Below are 19500 nucleotides of genomic sequence, written 5' to 3'. Positions count from 1 at the left end.
GCATGGCTGATGCCTGTTGCCCCATGCAGGGCTGGGCCCCACTGCCCCACATGAGGCCACTACCAGCCCCACTGCCCCACACAGGACCGGTGTCTCATGCCCCATGCAGGGTGGCTGCTGGCCCCAGTGCCCCACGCGTGGCTGATGCTCATCACCCCACGTAGAACTGGGGCCCACTGCCCACATGTGGCTGATGCCCATCGCCCCACACGGACCGAGGCCCGCTGCCCCACACGTGGCTGACCCATCGCCCTACATGGGGACCAGGTCCCAGTGGCCCACGCGTGGCTGATGCCCGTCACCCCACACAGGGACCGGGCCCCACTGCCCCACGCGTGGTTGATGCCCGTTGCCCCACGCGAGGTCGCTGCCGGGCCCCCGGCGCGGGTGGCGCTGCCCCTTTAAGAGGCGGTGGCGGCGGCCGACGTCACGGCGCTGCCCGGAACCCAGCTGAGTTTCCCGCACGGCCGTTCCCGGCAGCTGCCGCCCCCCCCACCGCGCCCCCCCCTCAGCACCGCCCCGCGGCGGGAGGCGGCGCCATCCGGGAACAGCCGGCAGGGGGCAGCCCCCCCGCGCCGCCGCGAGCCGTGACGTATCGCGGGGAGGCCGCGCTGATTGGCCATCAGGGCCCGTCCCTCGCGGGGCTGCGGGAGCGTCGCGCCGCTATTGGTCGCGCTCGGCGTGACGTAAGGGGCGGGGCCGGGCGGGCAGCAGGTTTCTCGTCATTCGGGCAGGGTCCGGACGCGATCGTCGCCGGTACCGGGAGTCGCTGCCCCGCCCCGTCCGGGACCGCCGGTGAGCGCGGATGGGGGGCGGGCGCCCGGCCCCGGGGGGCTCGGCCAGGGCCGCCGGGCCAGATGGCACCGGGCCCGATGGCGCTGGGCCCCGCGGGCCGGTTGGCACCGGGGAGCGCGGGCCCGGTGTCCCCGTCCCCGCCCCGGGGCTGGGCGCTGCCGCGGGGCCGAGGCCTCGCAGCGCGGTGGGGCTGAGCGGGGGGCGGAGCGGCCCTTGGGGGCGGTGGGCACGGCTGCTCCCGCAGCGCCTGCGGCCTGCCAGCTGTGTGCGGGGGCGGGGGGCGCAGTCGCGGCGGGGGGGTCTTTCCCGGACACCCCCCCCCCCCCCCCCCCCCCTCCGGTTCGGGGCCCGGCCCTACTGTCGGGGCCCGCGGGTTCCCTTTCGTTGGGAGGCGGCAGCTCCCACCGCGGCCTGGCCCTGCCGCCGGCGGGAGCAGGTGAGGGCAGCACCCCGTGCTCCCGGGGAGCCCTAATTAGGGAGGCAGTAATTAACCTAATCCTCTGGTCTTACAGCAGACGGGATTTCTGCCCTTCCCGCGGCGCCCAGCAGGCCCTGGCCCGGCAGGGGCAGCTCCCCGGAGCCGACAAGGCTTCGACCCACTGCGGTGCTGGCATCACCGTCCCTGCCTGCGGGGTCCGGGGGCTGGGCCCGCCGGTGAAGCGGGCTGACAACCCACCACCCCCAGCCCGAGTGGGCTTCTCGGAGAGGGGAACGCATCCAGGCTGGCGGGGCTGGAGGAGCTGCTGCCCGGTCCGGTTGCGGTGAGGCTGGGATGGTGAGCGGCTGTCGGGCCCGTGTGCTGCGGGATGGGGTTTGGGGCAGAGGCTGATACAGCCGGTCGCAGCGGTGAGGTGTTTGTGCTGATGAAATGATGTGTAACCAAGACAGAAAGCCTAGCTGGAGGTCCGGCGCCTGGGCGGACTGAGGCTTGAAGACCTGGCTGATGTCTCCAGCAGAGCTGGGAGCTCCAGGCTGCAGCTTTACCTGCCCCTGCCCCCCCACCCCGAACAGAACCGCTCGCCTGGGGCCACCTGCCTGGAGCAGGCTTCAGTCTGAAGCCGTCCTACAGGCGGTGGGTGCGCTGCAGCGTGGCCGAGGTGCGGAGCAGACCTGTTAGGCTCTGCATCACGGGGGGAATGCGAGCCGTGTGCCCGAGCTGCTCGAGTGCTCTGTGGGGGCTGGCAGCTCTGCCCACCTCCCCTCTGCCCCTCGGCTTCCCACCGCTCGGCACAACGCTGTGTGTGACGCTTGTTCCACAGGCTGCCTGTGCCCCCCCTGTGTGCGCCCGTTGCAGGGGCACAGCTGGAGGGCTGGTGGGGTGGGGGGAGGAGGGTGGGCTGCCCTGGGCCTGCTCTGGAGAAGGTCCCTTCTGCATCTGTGGGGAAACCGGCCCTGCCTGCGTGTGCATGTTGGGGCAGTTGACTCCGTTTCCACCCTGAAGGTGATCGCTGTCGCCGTCGCTCCCCAGTGGAGCCTATTCTGCTGCTTCCTGGGGATCTGTCAGAGCTGCGGGCGCTGGTGGCAGAGGGCAGGAGGAGTGTGCGGCTGGGCATCCTCTGCCCAGGGACAGGGGTGGCGACGGCATCCCTCGCAGCTCCTGTAACAGGAGTTACATGCTGGGATGGACTCTGGAGACCTCCTGAGCTGCCACGAGGAACAGCCAGCTGTGGCGTGTGGGTCGATTGGGCAACTCGGCACCGTGGCTACGAGGTCGCCCGGAGCCTCCCTCTGCCCTGTGCTGTCACGCTGCTTTCGCAAACCTCTGCATCGCTGCGTGTTTTTCCACCTCCGGGGCTGGCTTTGAAAACGCTCCAGAGGAACACAGCCAAGTTCTAATAGCCTTTTCAAAACTTGCTCTTGTGTTTGCCTGGAGCAATTAGCTGCTTTGTTGTAGAAGAGCAGGTTTTTGTCAGCCTGGTGATGGTTGTCTGGAAGCGAGGGCCTGGTGTCAGTCCTTGTTGGAAAGCCTGTGAGGCGGTGCTGATGGCATCTGTCGTGAGTCTGTGATGCTCCCGACGGTGATAACTCTGTGAACGTGACCCATGCAGTGCTATCCGTAACTGAGCTTTGTCCTGCTTGTGGCACTGCAGGGGACGAGGAGTGCCACAGTCCCAAGTGACTCCCCCTGTACGCTGTGCCCTGGGGGTCATTGCTTGTTTTGGGGGTGCAAGTGAGGGGTGCTCCCAGGAATGAGAAGGCGGATGGAAGGCAGCGGCAGGATTGCTTCCAGGGCAGCAGCCTTGATCTGAATAAGGCTGTTGGGAGTGTGCAGAGCCGTCCCCAGCTGCCGGTGACACCACACAGCTCAGGCCTGGCTCTTGTGCTCTGCCCTTGCAGGGGAGCTAAAGAAAGATGAACTTTAGCTCTTGAGCTACTTTTAGCAGCTTTGCTCCGAGCTGTGGACAGCGTGTTTACCCTGTGGGCTTGCATCATGCTGTGCTTGGCCCTGGCCGTGTTGGTTGCTCCCTGGCTCCGTTCCAGAGACAGGAGGAGAGGCTAACCGCAGAGACGGGCAAGCCCAGCGGAATCGGAAAGGTTCAACCCTCAGATCTTGAAACCCAGACAAGGGAGGCTTCCCAGCGGTGGGGCTGGCTGGGGAGAGGCTCCTGCACAGGGTTTCGGAGCTGAGGTCAGAGTTTCCCTAACGCTGGTGACTGCAACAGTAAGGAGCATCGCAGGGACCCTTCCCCTTTGGGACAGTCCGTGCTTCTGGCTGCCTCCTGTTGATGCTGGGAGGAGCTGGAGCTCCGTGCTGTGTCCCCTCAGCCTTTCTGGAGGGAGAGGAGACTTTCAGCTCCTTCCTGACCGCTTCCTGCTTCCAGCCGGTCCTGCCTTCCCACATCCTCCCCTGGCTCGACATGGGCTGGGAAGCCTCCCCGGGGGGGGTCCCCTCCTGTCACCCACTGCCGCAGAGCTGGCTCTGCCCTTCTAGGAAGGCACGTCTCAAAGCTCTTCCCAGCCCCGCTGCTCTTGCGGCAGCATGTGGAGCCTTTGCCAGCTTCGGCTCCGATTGAGCTGGGGGCCGTAAAAACATGGTGTGATCTGCTGCTTCTGCTGAGAGATCCCTCGAGGTGAGGAGTGGGTGCAGCAGAGCCTCTGGGAATGGCGAGCACAGACTGTGTCCTCCCTGGGCTGGCTGCAGGCACAGCTAGCAGGCAGTGACCGTCCCTGCTGGCTGCCGTGCGGGGCGAGCCTGCCTTGGTTCTTCTGTGCTTGTGCGTGCGGGCTGCAGTGACTTCCTCGCCCTCTCGTCTTGCGAGGAGATGCCCGCGGTGGGAAGCAGCAGAGCAGCTCGTGTTCCGCTGCATGTTAGTTCTGTTTTTCAGGGATAGGTACGACGGCGTGTGGTGCTGGGGGCCCTGGCAGGGCGCCGGCTTCCTGCAGCCGCGGAGCATGCGCTGCAGCGGGGAGGATCTTGCGCTTGAGCAGGAGCCTGGGCTGCCATGGTGGCTTGTCCTGCAGCTATTTGTGGCATCGAGAAGTGGCCGATTCCCATCCAAATGCTGCATAGCAGCCTGGGGGCTTTGCTTTTGACCTTTTGGCGCTCTGCAGATTGGGGCTTTGGTACTGAAATATTCAGATCGTGTCTTTCTTCTGGAAGATCTGTTTGGATCTTGATCCAGGGAAGTGGTGTCCGGTTCAGCTACCGCAGCTTCGTCCATCCGCGAGCTGCTCGGCACCAGTGGCCGCCTGGGAAGCGGCTCCTGTGGGAGGGTGATGCCCCAGCAGCACAGGTCCTGGGCTCAGGGCTGGGGATGCTGCTCTGGGAGGAGATGGGCTGGGGCAGCAGCTGTTCCTGGACAGGCTGGTGCAGCCCCCTCCGTGCGTGGGGGTGCTGCCGCAGTGGTGCAATAGGAAATGAGATTGCTGAGCTCACCAGCCACACAGAGCACTCGGGTGACTTGTAGGTTTTCAGCTCTTGCCTGGCCCGGGTATTTGTTGTGTTTTTTTCCCCTCCCAGAAGCAGCACCATGTGGTTCACGCTGCAGTAGTCACCCCCAGGGCCAAGTTAAAAGGGCTGCGAGCACCGTACAGGACCAACAGCCAGCAGAGAGCTGAACCCACTGCGAAACGGGGGCTCTGTGGTGCCCAGTACGCAGCCCTGAACCGTGGCTGAGGGCCCAGCCTTTCTTGGCCTGCAGTTGCAGAAAGCAAAAGTTACAGGGTGGCAAGGGCCCTGTCGCATCAAGCCGGGTCTTATTCCGAGGCTGAAGGAGTGCCTGTTCTTCACAGGCTCTTGCACGGGTCTGTGTCTGCCCCTTCCCTTTCACTTACTCCTCCACTGAAAGCAGGCTTGGCTCACGTGGCCTTCCCTGAGGATTGCACCAGAGGGTTATAGTTCAAAGTTAGCGTCCTGCCCATGTCGCTCCTGGTTTTGGGGCTATTCAATGTTCTGAAGTTCTAAAAACCTCTTTTAACTCCATGTCAGGTACCAGCGTCTGTCTTCTCCCTGGTGTCTCGGTCCACAGCAGGATGTTCCCCCTCTCTCCTTGTACAAAAAGCATCCAGGAATGTGTTTTTTTTTTCCCCAGAAATGGGGAAAAAGAGTCGCGTGCAGCAGAGTTCAGAAGAGCACGACATACAGCGGTGCTGGAAGCATCAGGGATCTGATCCATGGGCGCATCTTGGAGAAGCTGCTAGTGAAACCCAGCTCTCCGTGCTGGGCAGGGGGGGCTGGGGCAGGGGGGCAGCTGCAGGGTGCCTGTGGGCCCCTTTTGTGCTGCTGGAAATCTGCACAAGCACCCAGCTCCTAGGCGAAGGTCAAAGCTCCTGATGCTGCCGTGCGTCCGGGGAAGTCTTAGTTGCTGTTAAGGTTTTATAAATTTCTGTCTTGCCTAATGAAAGCCTGCCTGGCTCCTGCGTGGAGCAGCTGCTCTGGCTGTGGGCTGGGGTCTGGTCATCTTGTTTTCACCTGCTTCCAGCCTGGCCTGGGGTGCAGGGCAGAGCAGTCTGGTCTGCTGGAGGGGAGTAAATCCCATTTTGAGGGGTGGCACAGCCTTCCCCCCATCTGCCTCCTTGCTGAGCAAAGCTCTGCTTGCCGGCCGCTGCTCTGTGCTTCCCGGCACCCCTCCTGTTCCCAGACCTTTGCACCTCCCGACGCATTCGCTGTGATTTCCTTTGCACCGGCTCCTCGGGGCTGCTCTGCCTCGGTGGTTTGCTCCTGCTGCGGGGTGGAGCGCGGTGCCCTCATCGGAGCCCAGGGCCAGCCTGGGACTTGTGGCTGGTGCCAGCCCCCTCGCCTGCTCCTGCGGCACCGGCTGTGCTGGCTGCTGCTGTGCCGGCTGCCTGGCCATCCCCAAAGCCCAGCTGGCACGTCACTCGCTGCAGTGACCTTTGGGGAAAAGCAAACTGCTTTCTGCAGGGCAGTGACTTTCTGCCGCTGTCAAGTGGAGCTCTGTGCCTCCGCTTGCTGAGCACAGCTTGCTGTCCCCTCGTTAGCGTTGCTTTGATTTCCATTGATACACAAGTTGCTAACTCAGAAATTGCCCCTTCCTTGTTTCTGTTGTTTCCTGGCAGTCTCCGCCTTCTGCACTTACTGTAAGCTCTGCAGCTCCTTCCCAGCCTCCCGGAGCAGAGGCAGGCATGTGCACTGTCTGGCTGGAGGGTGCCTGGAAGATATTGGCACCACATTAAAGCCTTGTACCTGTCACTAGTGACCTACATGCCCAAAGCCTCTCCCTCTCCCCCTGGAAAGGAGGTAGGAAAGCTTTGGGAAATGATGCCTCTCTCGAGGAGAAAGCTTTGCTGAAGGCAGGCGCTTGGGAAGCGTGCTGCCACGCGGGGATGCTCGGTGCTCACCAGGCTGAGGCCAGGTGGAGAGAAGCTCAGCTCAAGGCAAGCCCAGAGCTGTGTTCCCTGTGCTTGGGGAGCTCCTGTGCAGCTCGGCGCAAGCCCGAGGGGTTGGATGGTGTTGGGAGCTGCCTGCGACCCGACTTTTAACTCTGATCTGACCCTGCGGCGTGAGGAGCAGCGTGCGTCGAGGCTTCCTACCCATCTGGGTTTGTAAGAGCGGCTGCATCTGGCCGGACCTGCTTGGGACTGCACCTCCAGCCCTGTGGGCTTGTGCCCCTGCCGAGCCCCCGGGGTCTGTGGGCTGCGAGAGCCTCCGCCGGGGTGGGAGAGGATGGGGCTGAGCTCGGCAGGCAGGGCTTGCCTGCTGCGCTCCTGCAGTCTGCTGCGAATGGTCACCGGCTGCCAGTGCCAGCGTGAGCTCTGCTCTTCTCATCTCAGATGTTTCAGATTAATTTCATGACGTGGTGAAAAGAGAATGAGTCAGAATCTGGGCTTTATTCAGCTTTGCAGCCGGGGCGGCTGGAGCGCAGCCTTTCTGCTGCCGCTCTCCTCGGGTGGCTCGCCCGGGCAGCGGGGGGGAGCTGGGCTGGGGCTGAAGCTGCCCTCCGCCCTCGCCTTTGGCTGGATTTTGAGTTGAGTTCTCGGGATGGAGCGATGCTGCTGGGCCCCCTGTTTTGGTGCTCTGGCTGCTTTGCCACTCACCCTTGCAGGCAGATGAGGCTGCGTGGCCGCATCCTGCGCTGCCAGGGGCACCGGGGCACAGATGTCAGTGGGGTGAAAAGGGCTCTTCTTGCAGCCCTCTGGCTCCTTCCCCACCCTCCCCCAGGCGTACGTGCCATTATTTTTGCACGAGTGATGCACTTTCGGTCTGTGGTTCCACCTTCCCTTGACCCAGGCCCACCCGTGGGTGCCGGTGCTGGCGGTCGCTCTCGCCTTGCCGGAGCGCAGCCTGGAGGCACAAACCGGTGCCAGTTCCAAGGCTCCTTGAGCTGGTCCCGTGGCCACCATGTCAGGGTGGGTTTCGCTGAAGAGGAGCGAGCTCCTAGATGTGTGGTCGGCTCCGTGGGGACACGGGCTCATCCCTCTGTGTGTGCTGGGGCTGTGCAGTGTCGTGGGCTTGGAGCTGCGCACCCAGCAGCTGCCTGGCCCCGTGCTGCCCTTGGAGGGATGGGCACTGCCCGGCCGGTGTGCCCCGAGCCCTGGTGTGTCTGGTTCCAGCCCCCCCAAAGGAGAGCAGTGCTCACAGCTGCGTGGTGCTGAGCGGCTGGCAGGAGGGAGCCCGGAGCTCCCGGGTGCCAGCTCCGAGCAGCACATGTCCCCATCCCACCAGGTCTCCGGAGGTGGCCAGGATGGCGCAGTGGAACCAGCTGCAGCAGCTCGACACGCGGTACCTGGAGCAGCTCCACCAGCTCTACAGCGACAGCTTTCCCATGGAGCTCCGGCAGTTCCTGGCCCCGTGGATTGAGAGCCAGGACTGGTAAGACCTTGCAAAACGCTGATGTGGGGACTTTGCTCAGGACACCCACCCTGGGGTGGCAGCAGGCTCCAAGGTGGTCTTGGAGGAGCTCTGCCGCTTTCCCTGGGGTCTTGATGCGGCAGGACCGGTCTTCCTCCCCGAGGCTCATGTGGCGCCAAGGGGAGCGGGACTCTGTGCGCACGGTGTCAGACCCTGGCCCAGGAGAGGGGGAAGCTCCGAAGCGGAGGTGTCCCCGTCCAGGGCTGACTTAACGTTGACCTCTATTGAAAACTAAGTTGACACAGAGCACCGATTCTTGGATCCAGTTCAGAGAGCGCTTGGGACTGGTGAGGCACTTGCATGCGCTGTCTGCCTGGCTTAAGGCCAGGCTCTAAGCCCGGATCCCAGACCTCTCTGTCACCCTGCCCTCGTGGGCACGGTCTGAGGGTTCGGTTTATTGGCATGAAGCGAGTCAGGGCTGCTCTGGCTCTTTCTCTGGTGCAGATTAGGAAGATGGCTGGGGTGTTAAATGGCGCAGGGGATGGCGGGTGTGAGCAGAGCCGCGCCGCCTTGCCCCTTCCCCTGGGCCGGGCACCCACGACTCTGCCCTCCCTCGCACAGGGCGTACGCTGCCAGCAAGGAGTCTCATGCCACGCTGGTGTTCCACAACCTGCTGGGGGAGATCGACCAGCAGTACAGCCGCTTCCTGCAGGAGTCCAACGTCTTGTACCAGCACAACCTGCGGCGCATCAAGCAGTTCCTGCAGGTGAGGTGGGAAGTGCTGGTTTGTCGGGGGGAGGCATGGGGGGAGCCTGTGGAAGGCCAACAGGTTCTTGGCACAGCTCAGGACCCACAGCCCTAAGGGGTGGGGGGATCCCAGGAGTTACGTTGTACCTGCTGACCTTGGGGGTTTGAACCTTTTACAGAGCAGATACTTGGAGAAGCCGATGGAAATAGCCCGCATCGTGGCCCGCTGCCTGTGGGAAGAGTCCCGGCTCCTCCAGACGGCTGCTGCAGCGGCCCAGGTCAGTGGCTTGGGTGTCCTGGGGCCGCTGTCCCACTGCCCACCCGGTGGTGCTGTGCGGGTCCTGGGCAGTGAAGGGCAGCTGCAGTCTGAAGCTCCCCACTTGCTTCCTTCCGCAACAGAAGCTGCTTTGTGCTGAGGGATGGTCCAGCTGCGGTGGCTGATGGCTTCTGCTCTCCGCGCTGCGGCCTGGGCGCGCTCTGCCTGGGCTTGCTATTAGCTTCGTGCATCCCTCTCTCCTCTTGCCCCTTGCGTGGGCTGTGCCCCGCTCCGTGCGCCTTGCTGTGCACCCCTGGAGCTGACGCTGCGAGCAAGCAGCCAGCTGCCCTGGCTCCTGTGAGGGGATGAAGACCCTTCCTGCAAGACCTCAGGCTGGGAGGGGAGCATCCCTGGGTCATGTTCTAATGCCCTCCTTGTCCCCTCTGCAGCAAGGGGGACAGGCAACACATCCCACGGCGGCGGTAGTGACGGAAAAGCAGCAGATGCTGGAGCAGCATCTGCAGGATGTGAGGAAGAGGGTGCAGGTATGTGTGCTGCCTAGGCACCTTCTCCTTTCCTCACCGTGGTGATTTAGTGCTTCGAATAAATCCACATCTCTTGCCTTGCAGGATCTGGAGCAGAAGATGAAAGTGGTGGAGAATCTCCAGGATGACTTTGATTTTAACTACAAGACTTTGAAAAGCCAAGGAGGTAATGGAAGCTCGTTAGCATCTGGCAAAACAAAGTGTGTTCCTGCAAGGAAACTTGCTGGAGGGCATGTTCCAGCCCTCCCGGTGCCTCCTCTCCGAGCCAGAAGGGTGGCCTAGGCTCAGGGCATTTGCATGGCAATTGGAGAAACCTCGTCCTTTGTTTCTGCCGCTCACGTTGCCTCCAGGGGAGTAGAACCAGAGCTCCTCTGCCTGGGAACAAAGAAATGGCTTGTGGAGGTGATAGGGCTGCCCGGTGTGCAGGAAAGCCAGCAGCAAGGTGCTTAGAGGCTGTGTGAGATTGCTCCCTAACTATTGAAGGGATCCTGGGGTGCCGGCTCCTTTGTGGTGGAAATTTTTTGTTTGTGCGAGGCTTGGAAGGGCAGGAGGAGTCCATGTGTGTGGCTGAAGCTTTCCCACCTTTCTGCGCAGACATGCAGGATCTGAATGGAAACAATCAGTCCGTGACCCGGCAGAAAATGCAGCAGCTGGAACAGATGCTCACGGCGCTGGACCAAATGCGAAGGGTATGTGGTGGAGCTGGCCCTGGGGTGCAGCGGTGCCCTTTTTCTGGGGTGTGAGTTTGGTGTTCCTGCGTGGTTAGAACTGAGAGCAGCGCTAGAAACGCAGCCCTGGGCCACTTCATCCTTGTCTGTGAACGTAAAACTCGCAGATCTCGAAGGGAGTCAGAGGGTGTTGAAGGTTCTGCTTTCCTTTTTGACAGGGTATTGTGAGCGAGCTGGCCGGGCTGCTGTCAGCCATGGAGTACGTGCAGAAGATGCTGGCAGATGAGGAACTGGCAGACTGGAAGAGGCGGCAGCAGATCGCCTGCATTGGCGGCCCACCGAATATCTGTTTAGACCGGCTTGAGAACTGGTGAGAGCTGGCTGGGGGTTGCATCAGTCCCTAGAGAGGTGGTAGTCGGACACCTCCGTGGAAATGAGCTCTTTGCTTCTGGAAGCATCCTTGCAAAATGGCTTCTGATGCCAGCACGCATAAACAGAACCCATAGTGCTGGGATGGTTAGCCACAGGCCTGTGGGACTTCAGGGCTGCTGTGAGAAGTTCCTGGTGTGTCTCTGCAGAATTTGGGCACGTGCAGGGTTTCTTTTGTGATGCATGGCTTAGAAAAAACTGGGCTGGGAGCCCTAGATGTGTTCTGTTTTCTGCTGGTTTGGTATGGAGAGCATCCTCTGCTGCATAAGTGAGGGGAGAGGAAGGCTCTGCGGGCTGGGACCGTGCAGGGCTTGGCGACCAGAGCTGATGCTGGTTCTTCCTGCTCCCCTAGGATAACCTCTCTTGCCGAATCACAGCTACAAACCCGGCAGCAGATCAAGAAGTTGGAAGAACTGCAGCAAAAAGTGTCTTACAAGGGTGACCCAATTGTCCAACACCGGCCCATGCTGGAGGAGCGGATTGTGGAGCTCTTCAGGAACCTGATGAAAAGGTGCTGAGGGCTGGGGGCGAGCTGTGGGCAGTCCCCTGGTCACAGGGGATGGAGGGGTGGGCAGGGAGTGTGCTGGGCAGGGGGGGCTGAGGTTTGACTGTGGCTCTTGTGCCTTTCCCCCCACAGTGCTTTTGTCGTGGAGAGGCAGCCCTGCATGCCCATGCACCCCGACCGGCCCCTGGTCATCAAAACTGGGGTGCAGTTCACCACCAAAGTCAGGTGGGTGGCTGGCCCCCGCTATCCTGCCGCGCTGCAGGCGAGGGAAAGGGGAAAATGAAGCAGGATCGCTCTCCTTGGGAGATGGTGGTGGAGATGCAGCCTCGGCTTGCCTGGGGAGCACTGGTGCTGGGAGGGAGCGCATCCTAGAAGGCTGGTCCTGCTGCAGTGCTGCCTGTGTGACTCAGTGCAGGGATGGAGGCTGCTGGTGGGGGCTGGGCTGCGTTCCTGGAGGCAGCCGGGGTTCTGGTAAATGCCGGTGGGCGGCAGGAAGTGTCAGCACGTCCCTGGCTGCCTCTCAGCTGGCCCATGTTCCCTGCCAGCTTCTGCAGAGAGAGCCTCCCTGACACAGGGCTCTGCCTGGGCCTTCTTCACCATCTCCTGGCTGTGTCCCTGTTGCCCCCTTGGCACGTGGCAGCATCTGGCCACAGAACACTGTGGAGGGCGTTTGTTCAGAGCAGATGTCTGCCCGGTGTGGGCAGTCAGCAGCCAAAACAAGCCCTCCTCGGGGTGCTCGGGGGAGCATCAGCACCTTCCCTGGTTCTGGGGACAGGTGTCACGGCTGATATGTCACAGGTGGGCTCAGGGATGCCGGAGGAGCTGGGTAATGCCCCTGTGAACTCCGTGGTGCGAACCGTGGAGCTGCCTGCTGGGGGCTGCACGCAGCACTGCTGTCCTGCAGCCTGTGCCAGATGCTGTGTTCAGCCGGAGTTGTTAGCACGAGCTGGATGCTCACGCTCTGCGTCTGCTGACTCTTTGCAGGTTGTTGGTCAAGTTTCCAGAGCTGAACTATCAGCTGAAAATTAAAGTCTGCATTGACAAGTGAGTCCCATGCTCTGATCGTGGCGGTGCTGGGCGGGTTACTGGAGAGGGACTCGTTCCTGCTGCCATTGGGTCAGGCTCCATCCCCGCACCGAGGGCCAGCACGACCCCCAGTAGAAGAGGGGGTGCAGGGTGGCGCTGGGTCCCAAGGATTCATTCCCATGTGGGGGGCAGCCTGGGGAGCTTGTCGGACTCACGATGCCGCCAGCCCTGCACACCAGCTTGTCTGCATCAGGTTGGGAAGGCCATGGCCGTGACCGGGTGTTTCTCTCCTTTCCTAGGGACTCCGGGGATGTTGCAGCACTTCGGGGGTAGGTGCAATGTTGGTTTGTGTTGTTTTTTGGTTGGTTTGTTTGGGTTTTTTTCTTGCTTCTGCTTTTAACCCTGGCAAACATCCTACTGTACGTTCACTCGGGGAGAGCCCTGCCAGCCATGCTCTGCCTTTCTTCTTTCGAGGTCGCGGAAGTTTAACATCCTGGGGACAAACACCAAAGTCATGAACATGGAGGAGTCGAACAACGGCAGCCTCTCAGCAGAGTTCAAGCACCTGGTAGGTACCACGAGCTCTCGGGCTGCTCCTGTAAGGCCAGTGCTGTCACTGTGTCGCTTCAGCCTGTTCCCTCTCCCCGCAGACCCTGCGGGAGCAGCGGTGTGGTAATGGAGGCAGAGCCAACTGCGATGTAAGTGCTGGGGGGGTCCCTTTGCTGGCAGCTCTGCTCCCTGTCTCGCAGCTGAGCTGTGAGGGGAAGCAGGAGCCCTGCCCCAAGCGGGGGTGTCTGCAGGCACCTCCACCCAGACCTGAGCAGCAGTGCTGGGCCCAATGGCCACGTGTCGGGCCAAGGGCAGGCGCCTGCTGTGTGCTTATTGTGTCCTCTTCCACCCTAGGCCTCGCTGATCGTCACCGAGGAGCTGCACCTCATCACCTTTGAGACAGAGGTGTATCACCAGGGTCTGAAGATCGACCTGGAGGTGAGCCGTGGGTCACTGCCTGTCCCTGCCGTGGGTATGGGTGCGGAGGAGCCCTGGGAGATGTCCGAGCCTGTGCTCACACCCTGTCTTTGCAGACCCACTCGCTGCCTGTGGTGGTCATCTCCAACATCTGCCAGATGCCCAATGCCTGGGCATCCATCCTGTGGTACAACATGCTGACCAACAACCCCAAGGTAGGGCCCGGCGCTGTGGTGGCAGCTGGCAGAGCAGCAGCGCAGGTTTGGGGACCAGAGCGTCCCAGCAGGGAGAGGTGGCCTAGGAATGGGGCTGTGGGGCAGGACCTGGCCCTGCTTCTGTCCCGTGTCCTGCTCAGGGCTGTTTTCCTTTGTGCAGAATGTGAACTTCTTCACCAAGCCCCCCATCGGGACCTGGGACCAGGTGGCAGAGGTGCTGAGCTGGCAGTTCTCCTCCACCACAAAGCGCGGCCTCAGCATCGAGCAGCTGACGACGCTGGCAGAAAAACTTCTAGGTAAGTCGGTGTGGGTGTCCTGCCCGTCCCTGCTGTCCCTCGGGGTGGCTCCCCATCTGTAAATGCGATACAGGAGCAAGACCGTGATGTTTGGGAGAGGAGCTATAGCTTTCACCTGCTTGGCTTTCTCCCAAATGATACAAACCTGGGGCTGCTCCCTGGAAATGGTATCTTTGGAAGGACAGCTCTATCTAAATGTTGATGTTCCTGTTCTCTGCCAGGGCCAGGTGTGAATTACTCCGGCTGTCAGATCACCTGGGCCAAGTTCTGCAAGGTATAACTCCCTCCCTTCCCCTGAGCCCCTTCCCTTGGCTGTTCCCTTTCTCCAGGCCTTCCTCACAGCCTTTCTGCTCTCTTCCTCAGGAGAACATGGCTGGCAAAGGCTTCTCTTTCTGGGTCTGGCTGGACAACATCATTGACTTGGTGAAAAAGTACATCCTGGCACTGTGGAACGAAGGGTGAGCCTCTGCCAGCATTGGTCCGGAGACCCTTGGGTGGGCTGGGCCTTGGGAGGAGGGGTCCCACAAGTCCTGTCCGGGTGGGGTGGGGTGCCTTCTCCAGGTGCAGGTGGGCTCTTCTGGGATGCTTTTTCTGTCCAGGCCCTGTTGGCTGGTCCAGAGTGAAAACCCACTGGGGAATCCTTAAAATGTCAGTGGTTTTACTGGTGGCCAGGTTCTGCCACTGTGCAGAGAGCTGGCGGTGTTGACATCCTGGAATAGCTGCCCCGGTGTCCTGACCCACCCTTGCTCTCCTCACCTCCTGCTGCCCAGGTACATCATGGGGTTCATCAGCAAGGAGCGGGAACGAGCCATCCTGAGCACCAAGCCCCCGGGAACCTTCCTGCTGCGGTTCAGCGAGAGCAGCAAGGAAGGCGGCATCACCTTCACATGGGTGGAGAAGGACATCAGTGGTACGTTGCTCTTGTCCTCACCGCCCTGGGTACGGTGCTTTGCTCGGCCAGTGTTCCTGGCTACAAAGGGGGCTTGGAACCCCCCGAGACACTTGTTTGTCCTTGCCCTGACAAGCCCTCTGCCTGGGTTAACCCTTAGAGCCTGGGTGCCCTTTGCTGGTCTGTGCCTCCTGGGTGTCCCTGCCCCCGTGCTGCCCATGGGCAGTTTTCCACAGCACTGAAACCACCTGGCAGGTCCCCATCCTGCCCCGTGGTCTGCTGGGTGCTGAGCATGGCCCCAGCCTGCTGATCTTGTCCCTGGGGTGTTTGAGGAAGGCCCTGCCTCTTCCCGGGGGGGGGGGGGGGGGGGGGCACAAGTGTCCTGCCCTGTGTCAGAAGTCTCCTTGTACAGGGAAGACCCAGATCCAGTCTGTGGAGCCTTACACCAAGCAGCAGCTGAACAACATGTCGTTTGCGGAGATCATCATGGGCTACAAAATCATGGATGCCACCAACATCCTGGTGTCCCCCCTGGTGTACCTGTACCCAGACATCCCCAAGGAGGAGGCGTTTGGGAAGTACTGCCGCTCTGAGAGCCAGGAGCACTCTGAAGCTACTGACTCAGGTAGTCGTTGACTTTCTACGCTCCAGGGAGGTTCCAGGGACAGCGCTGCTGGAAGAGCTGTCACCAGCCAGGGCGTTGTGCTGGTCCCTGGGGGCATGGCCCCGGTGGGGGACTGGTGGCAGGGTCCCCGTGGGGTGGCAGGGTCCCCGTGGGGTGGCAGGGTCCCCGTGGGGTGGCAGGGGCTGTGCGCAGGTTGACGCTCCGGAGTGGGAGCAGAGCAGGGTTCCCCCTCCGGCAGCTGGTGACGAGGCTTCTCGCTCTTCTGCAGGTGCTGCTCCGTATCTGAAGACCAAATTCATCTGCGTCACCCCGTGAGTGTTCCTGGGGGGCATCTGTGAGCACTAGGGGGGCATTGCTTGGGGGGGGGTGGGGGGGTGTCTCCTTCCCACCACTGCCTGGGCTCTGCCTGGGCACCGTGAGGCTCGCAGCCGGGGCTGGGGGGGACGGCCGGGGCTGAGCCAAGCTCCAGCTTGCTGCCCTGACCGCAGCCTCTTCCTCCCCTCCTGGGGCCCCTTTCCTCCGGAGAGCTCTTGGGACCAGCTGTGCCATGCCCTGGGGCCTGTCGCGGGGGGAGAGGGGGTGTCGGAGAGCTGGGGCCAAGCCCTGACGCCGGAGGTTTCTGTGCTTTTTCCCTTCCTCCCTGGGACAGCACCTCCTTCAGCAACACCATCGACCTGCCCATGTCCCCGCGCACCCTGGACTCGCTCATGCAGTTCGGCAACAACAGCGAGGGAGCAGAGGCCAACGCGGGGGGACAGTTTGGTGAGTCCGGTGGGTCGTGGTACCCCGGGGAGTGGGGACGGGGGGGTCCTGGCCATAGCCACCCACGGACCCTGTAACCTCTGGCCGCGTCTCCCCGCAGAGTCGCTGACCTTCGACATGGAGCTGACCCCGGAGTGTGCGTCTTCACCCATGTGAGGTGCTGCCGGCGCCCGCGGGGTCCAGCCGGGGCTCGGGCTCCCCGCCTCCGAAGAGCCCCCCGCTCTCACCTGGCTCGGTCACGGTCGCTCTGGACCTTTCCTCAGATGGAGCTGGGGGCCGGGGGCCTTGCCACTGTTCCTTGTTTGACCCAAATGAACACCCCCCCCTCTCCAGGGTGGTGCCGTTCGTCTCTTCGGGGGGAGGGGGGGGATGAATCTTTTTCTATTTCCTTCCGTAACAGTTTTTTTTTTATTATTGTTTTGCTCATTCAAGTGCCTATTAGCCTCCGACCGCAGCCTCAGTTTTTACAGATGCTCCTGCAGCCCTGGGCGCGCTGCCTGCTGTTGAAAGCTGCTTTCCTGACTGCCAAGAGTCCAAAAGCCTGTGACGATCTTACACCCCCGGATTTGCCCCCAGTGTGGACCTGATGCGTTTTGCAGGGGCGGGGGGTCTGCCTTGCGCTGCCCCAGCCGCCCTCCCAGAGCTGGCGGAGGGCAGGGGGCTCTCCTCCCCGACACCTTGGGCTCCGCTTTTGGCCAGGAGGAGCAGCGCACGCCTCGGAGCTGCGAGGTGGCTGAGCCCAGGGAGGGCAGCGCTCCTGATGGGCTCAGCCTGGGCTTCGCTGGGAGCAGGGAGTTTCGGTGGCCACCTGGGCTTGCCACCGGCTTCCCGCTGCGGGCACAGGGATCTGGCTGGCCCCGGGGCTCCTGCTGGGGTGGGGGGTTTTGTTTGGGTGCAAAGATGCCCTGGGGCAGGGCAGTGACGCGTCCCGCCGACACCAGCGCGTGGCTCTTGGGTCTTTTCTGGGACGTGGCTATAACCAGAGGCCACCCCAACGGCGGCTCGCCCCGTGGCCGGGCCGGTGCCAGGAGCGTGGCCACGCTTCCCTCGCTGGGCACTCGGACCCGTGGCACCCCGAGGGGAGGATGGGGAGGCAACTGGATCCAGCGTGACCTGCAGTGGGTGGCCTGGCCTGGCCCTCGTCTCTCTGCTGTGGCGTGTGAGCTCCCAGGAAGGGGCTTTGCAGCGTCTCGGGGGGCTTCGTGCGGCATTTTCGTTGGAGGTTGGCTGTCGCGGTTAAGGCAGGAGGTGGCACGAGTTGAAAGGAGCAGGATGGACATAGAGGAATCTGCTGTTGGCCAGTGCTGGATGGAGATGCGGGGGGGGCAAAGGGCAGGTTTCCTTGCTGCGGGGGGGTTGAGGAAAGGTGGAAGCGGTTCTGGCTGGTGGTTGTGGTTCTCTGTTTACCAAAACGGGGGGAGCCCTTCTGCCCCCTCCGTGCAGCGGGCGTGCAGACACCCAGTGAGCAGGGAAGGGGAGGGAGAGGCAGCAGGAGAGCTGCTGCCCCCCAAGCATCGTGTGGTAAGGGGGCTGCAGCTGCTCTGGGGGGAGGGGGTGTGTGGCACGAGGAGGCTGTGCTGTGCTCGGCCAGGACCAGTGCTCCGGTGCGGGGCTGCGGGAGCTGTCGGTGCTGAGGCTGTGGGTGACATCAGCGGAGAAACACCTTGGTGGGCACCAGCCCTGGGCTTTACAGGTGTCTGATGTGTCTTGATTTGGCCCTGGGTGGAGAGAAACCCTCCGTCGTGTGTACCAGCAACGCTGCTGGGGTGCGGCGCGGACCCCTCGCAGGGCTCTGGCTTTTCTGCCCAGTAAAGACCCTGGGGTGCCCCCCCAGCTGTGGGCTGCACTGCCGGTGTTATGGGGTGCCCCCCCAGCTGTGGGGTGTGCTGCCAGTGCCGTGGGGTACCCCCCACAGCCCCCCAGCTGTGGGGTGTGCTGCCAGTGCAGTGGGGTGCCCCCCCCAGCTGTGGGGTGTGCTGCCAGTGCAGTGGGGTGCCCCCCCCAGCTGTGGGGTGTGCTGCCAGTGCAGTGGGGTGCCCCCCCCAGCTGTGGGGTGTGCTGCCAGTGCAGTGGGGTGCCCCCCCCAGCTGTGGGGTGCGCTGCCAGTGCAGTGGGGTGCCCCCCCCAGCTGTGGGGTGCGCTGCCAGTGCAGTGGGGTGCCCCCCCCAGCTGTGGGGTGCGCTGCCAGTGCAGTGGGGTGCCCCCCCAGCCCCCCAGCTGTGGGGTGCGCTGCCAGTGCAGTGGGGTGCCCCCCCAGCCCCCCAGCTGTGGGGTGCGCTGCCAGTGCAGTGGGGTGCCCCCCCAGCCCCCCAGCTGTGGGGTGCGCTGCCAGTGCAGTGGGGTGCCCCCCCAGCCCCCCAGCTGTGGGGTGCGCTGCCAGTGCAGTGGGGTGCCCCCCCAGCCCCCCAGCTGTGGGGTGCGCTGCCAGTGCAGTGGGGTGCCCCCCCAGCCCCCCAGCTGTGGGGTGCGCTGCCAGTGCAGTGGGGTGCCCCCCCAGCCCCCCAGCTGTGGGGTGCGCTGCCAGCATCGCAGCCTGCAGGCAGGGGGCAGGGGCTAGGACCCCCAGGGGGCGAGGGCTGTGGGGGTGGGGGGCTGGCCCTGGGGACAGCGGTGCCCTTTGGACTGGGGAGGTGCTGGGACGGGACGAGGGCCCCTGTGCTCCTCCAGCTGCAGTCACTGTAGCCCTGGGCAGCATTCAATACTGTAAAAAAACTTTATTTTTTTGTATATTTTATTGCTGTATCTACAGGCTTTAACCTTCTCTGAAATAAAAAGGCTCTGAAGCGACGCGCTCCGGGGGGGTGAGTTCGGCTCCCTGCGTGCGGCGCCTGCCTGACCCCGCTTCGGGAACTGGGGTCTCCGTCAGCCACCGCCGGCAGAGCTGCGGTTTGGGGGGGGGGGGGGCGCCGCGCCCAGCAGCCCACCCTGGTGCTGCCTGCACCTGCCCAGCACCCGTGGGCTGGCTGCCCCGGCCGCCTTATCGGGGCCCTGCAGGGCCCGGCGCGGGGCGATGGTGGGGGGCGTATCGCCCCGGCACAGCCCACAGCTGGGGCTCCTCCGCTTGCGTCGAGGAACCTCCAGTGCCAGCGTGGGAGGCCGGGGCATTGCCCATGCTGCTCCCTGCCCAGGGGGGCACCTGTGGGTGCCTCTGCCCCGGGGGGGGGCACTGGGTGGAGGTGACGTTCCCCACTGCCTCTCTCCTCGGGGCCGCGTCCCCGGGTTGGGTGACAGGGCGGCCACCTTGGGGACCTGGCCCCAGGCTTGCAACGTGGGTCTGCTTACCCCTCTTGTAGGGATGTGCTGGGCCCCCCAGACTGGGGGCTGAGGGCGGTGGGTCCGGGGGTGGGGGCTGGGGGTGGGGGCTGGGGGTGGCCAGTGCCGGGGAGGTGCTGCCCGTGGAGGCACCGTGCGGGCTCCGCGCCCCCGGCACTTGCCACCTGCCACCCTGGGCCAAGCCGCGGAGCAGCAGGATCCTTGCGGGGTTTGGGTTCTGCTGAGGCCAAGAGGGAGAGATTATTGCTCTGTCC

At 63.2% G+C, this 19500-nt stretch overlaps 2 protein-coding genes across 3 annotated transcripts; both read left to right on the top strand.

Annotated features, from left to right (window-relative positions):
• The first annotated feature begins 671 nt into the window (after positions 1-671).
• STAT3 (signal transducer and activator of transcription 3) lies at positions 672-16307 on the top strand. 2 transcript variants are annotated; one of them, XM_080369169.1, is made up of 24 exons: positions 672-795; positions 7919-8065; positions 8666-8810; positions 8971-9069; positions 9497-9592; positions 9677-9758; positions 10187-10281; positions 10479-10630; positions 11042-11200; positions 11327-11419; positions 12179-12238; positions 12520-12549; positions 12695-12788; positions 12871-12918; positions 13124-13207; positions 13303-13401; positions 13562-13697; positions 13919-13971; positions 14061-14155; positions 14468-14607; positions 14999-15211; positions 15480-15522; positions 15861-15973; positions 16074-16307. In XM_080369169.1, the coding sequence occupies exons 2-24, from the start codon at positions 7938-7940 to the stop codon at positions 16127-16129; spliced, it is 2313 nt and encodes a 770-aa protein (XP_080225295.1). In that variant the 5' UTR covers positions 672-795; positions 7919-7937; the 3' UTR covers positions 16130-16307. The 2 variants fall into 2 exon arrangements, with proteins under 2 accessions (XP_080225295.1, XP_080225294.1); XM_080369168.1 differs by having other exon boundaries at positions 14999-15214.
• Positions 16308-16564: 257 nt separating this feature from the next.
• On the top strand, positions 16565-18760 carry LOC308055349 (uncharacterized protein). The gene is made up of 2 exons (XM_080369228.1): positions 16565-17818; positions 17859-18760. Exons 1-2 carry the CDS (start codon positions 17674-17676, stop codon positions 18653-18655), a joined length of 942 nt encoding a protein of 313 aa, XP_080225354.1. The 5' UTR covers positions 16565-17673; the 3' UTR covers positions 18656-18760.
• The last annotated feature ends 740 nt before the right edge of the window (positions 18761-19500 follow it).

Source organism: Falco punctatus, assembly GCF_963210335.1.
Source record: "Falco punctatus genome assembly, chromosome: 19".
Taxonomy (NCBI): Eukaryota; Metazoa; Chordata; class Aves; order Falconiformes; family Falconidae; genus Falco; species Falco punctatus.
The sequence above is the reverse complement of the archived record's forward strand: the minus strand, read 5'-3'. Positions and strand labels throughout refer to the sequence as shown.

Excerpts from the sequence above, each read along its gene's own strand:
- STAT3 (XM_080369168.1), top strand. The coding sequence starts at position 7,938 with ATGGCGCAGTGGAACCAGCTGCAGCAGCTCGACACGCGGTACCTGGAG. Across the intron at positions 13,208-13,302 it reads GTCTGAAGATCGACCTGGAG|ACCCACTCGCTGCCTGTGGT; the intron begins GTGAGCCGTGGG and ends CTGTCTTTGCAG. Across the intron at positions 13,972-14,060 it reads CCTGGGCCAAGTTCTGCAAG|GAGAACATGGCTGGCAAAGG; the intron begins GTATAACTCCCT and ends TCTCTTCCTCAG.
- LOC308055349 (XM_080369228.1), top strand. The coding sequence starts at position 17,674 with ATGTGTCTTGATTTGGCCCTGGGTGGAGAGAAACCCTCCGTCGTGTGT. Across the intron at positions 17,819-17,858 it reads CCCCCCCAGCTGTGGGCTGC|GCTGCCAGTGCCGTGGGGTA; the intron begins ACTGCCGGTGTT and ends GCTGTGGGGTGT.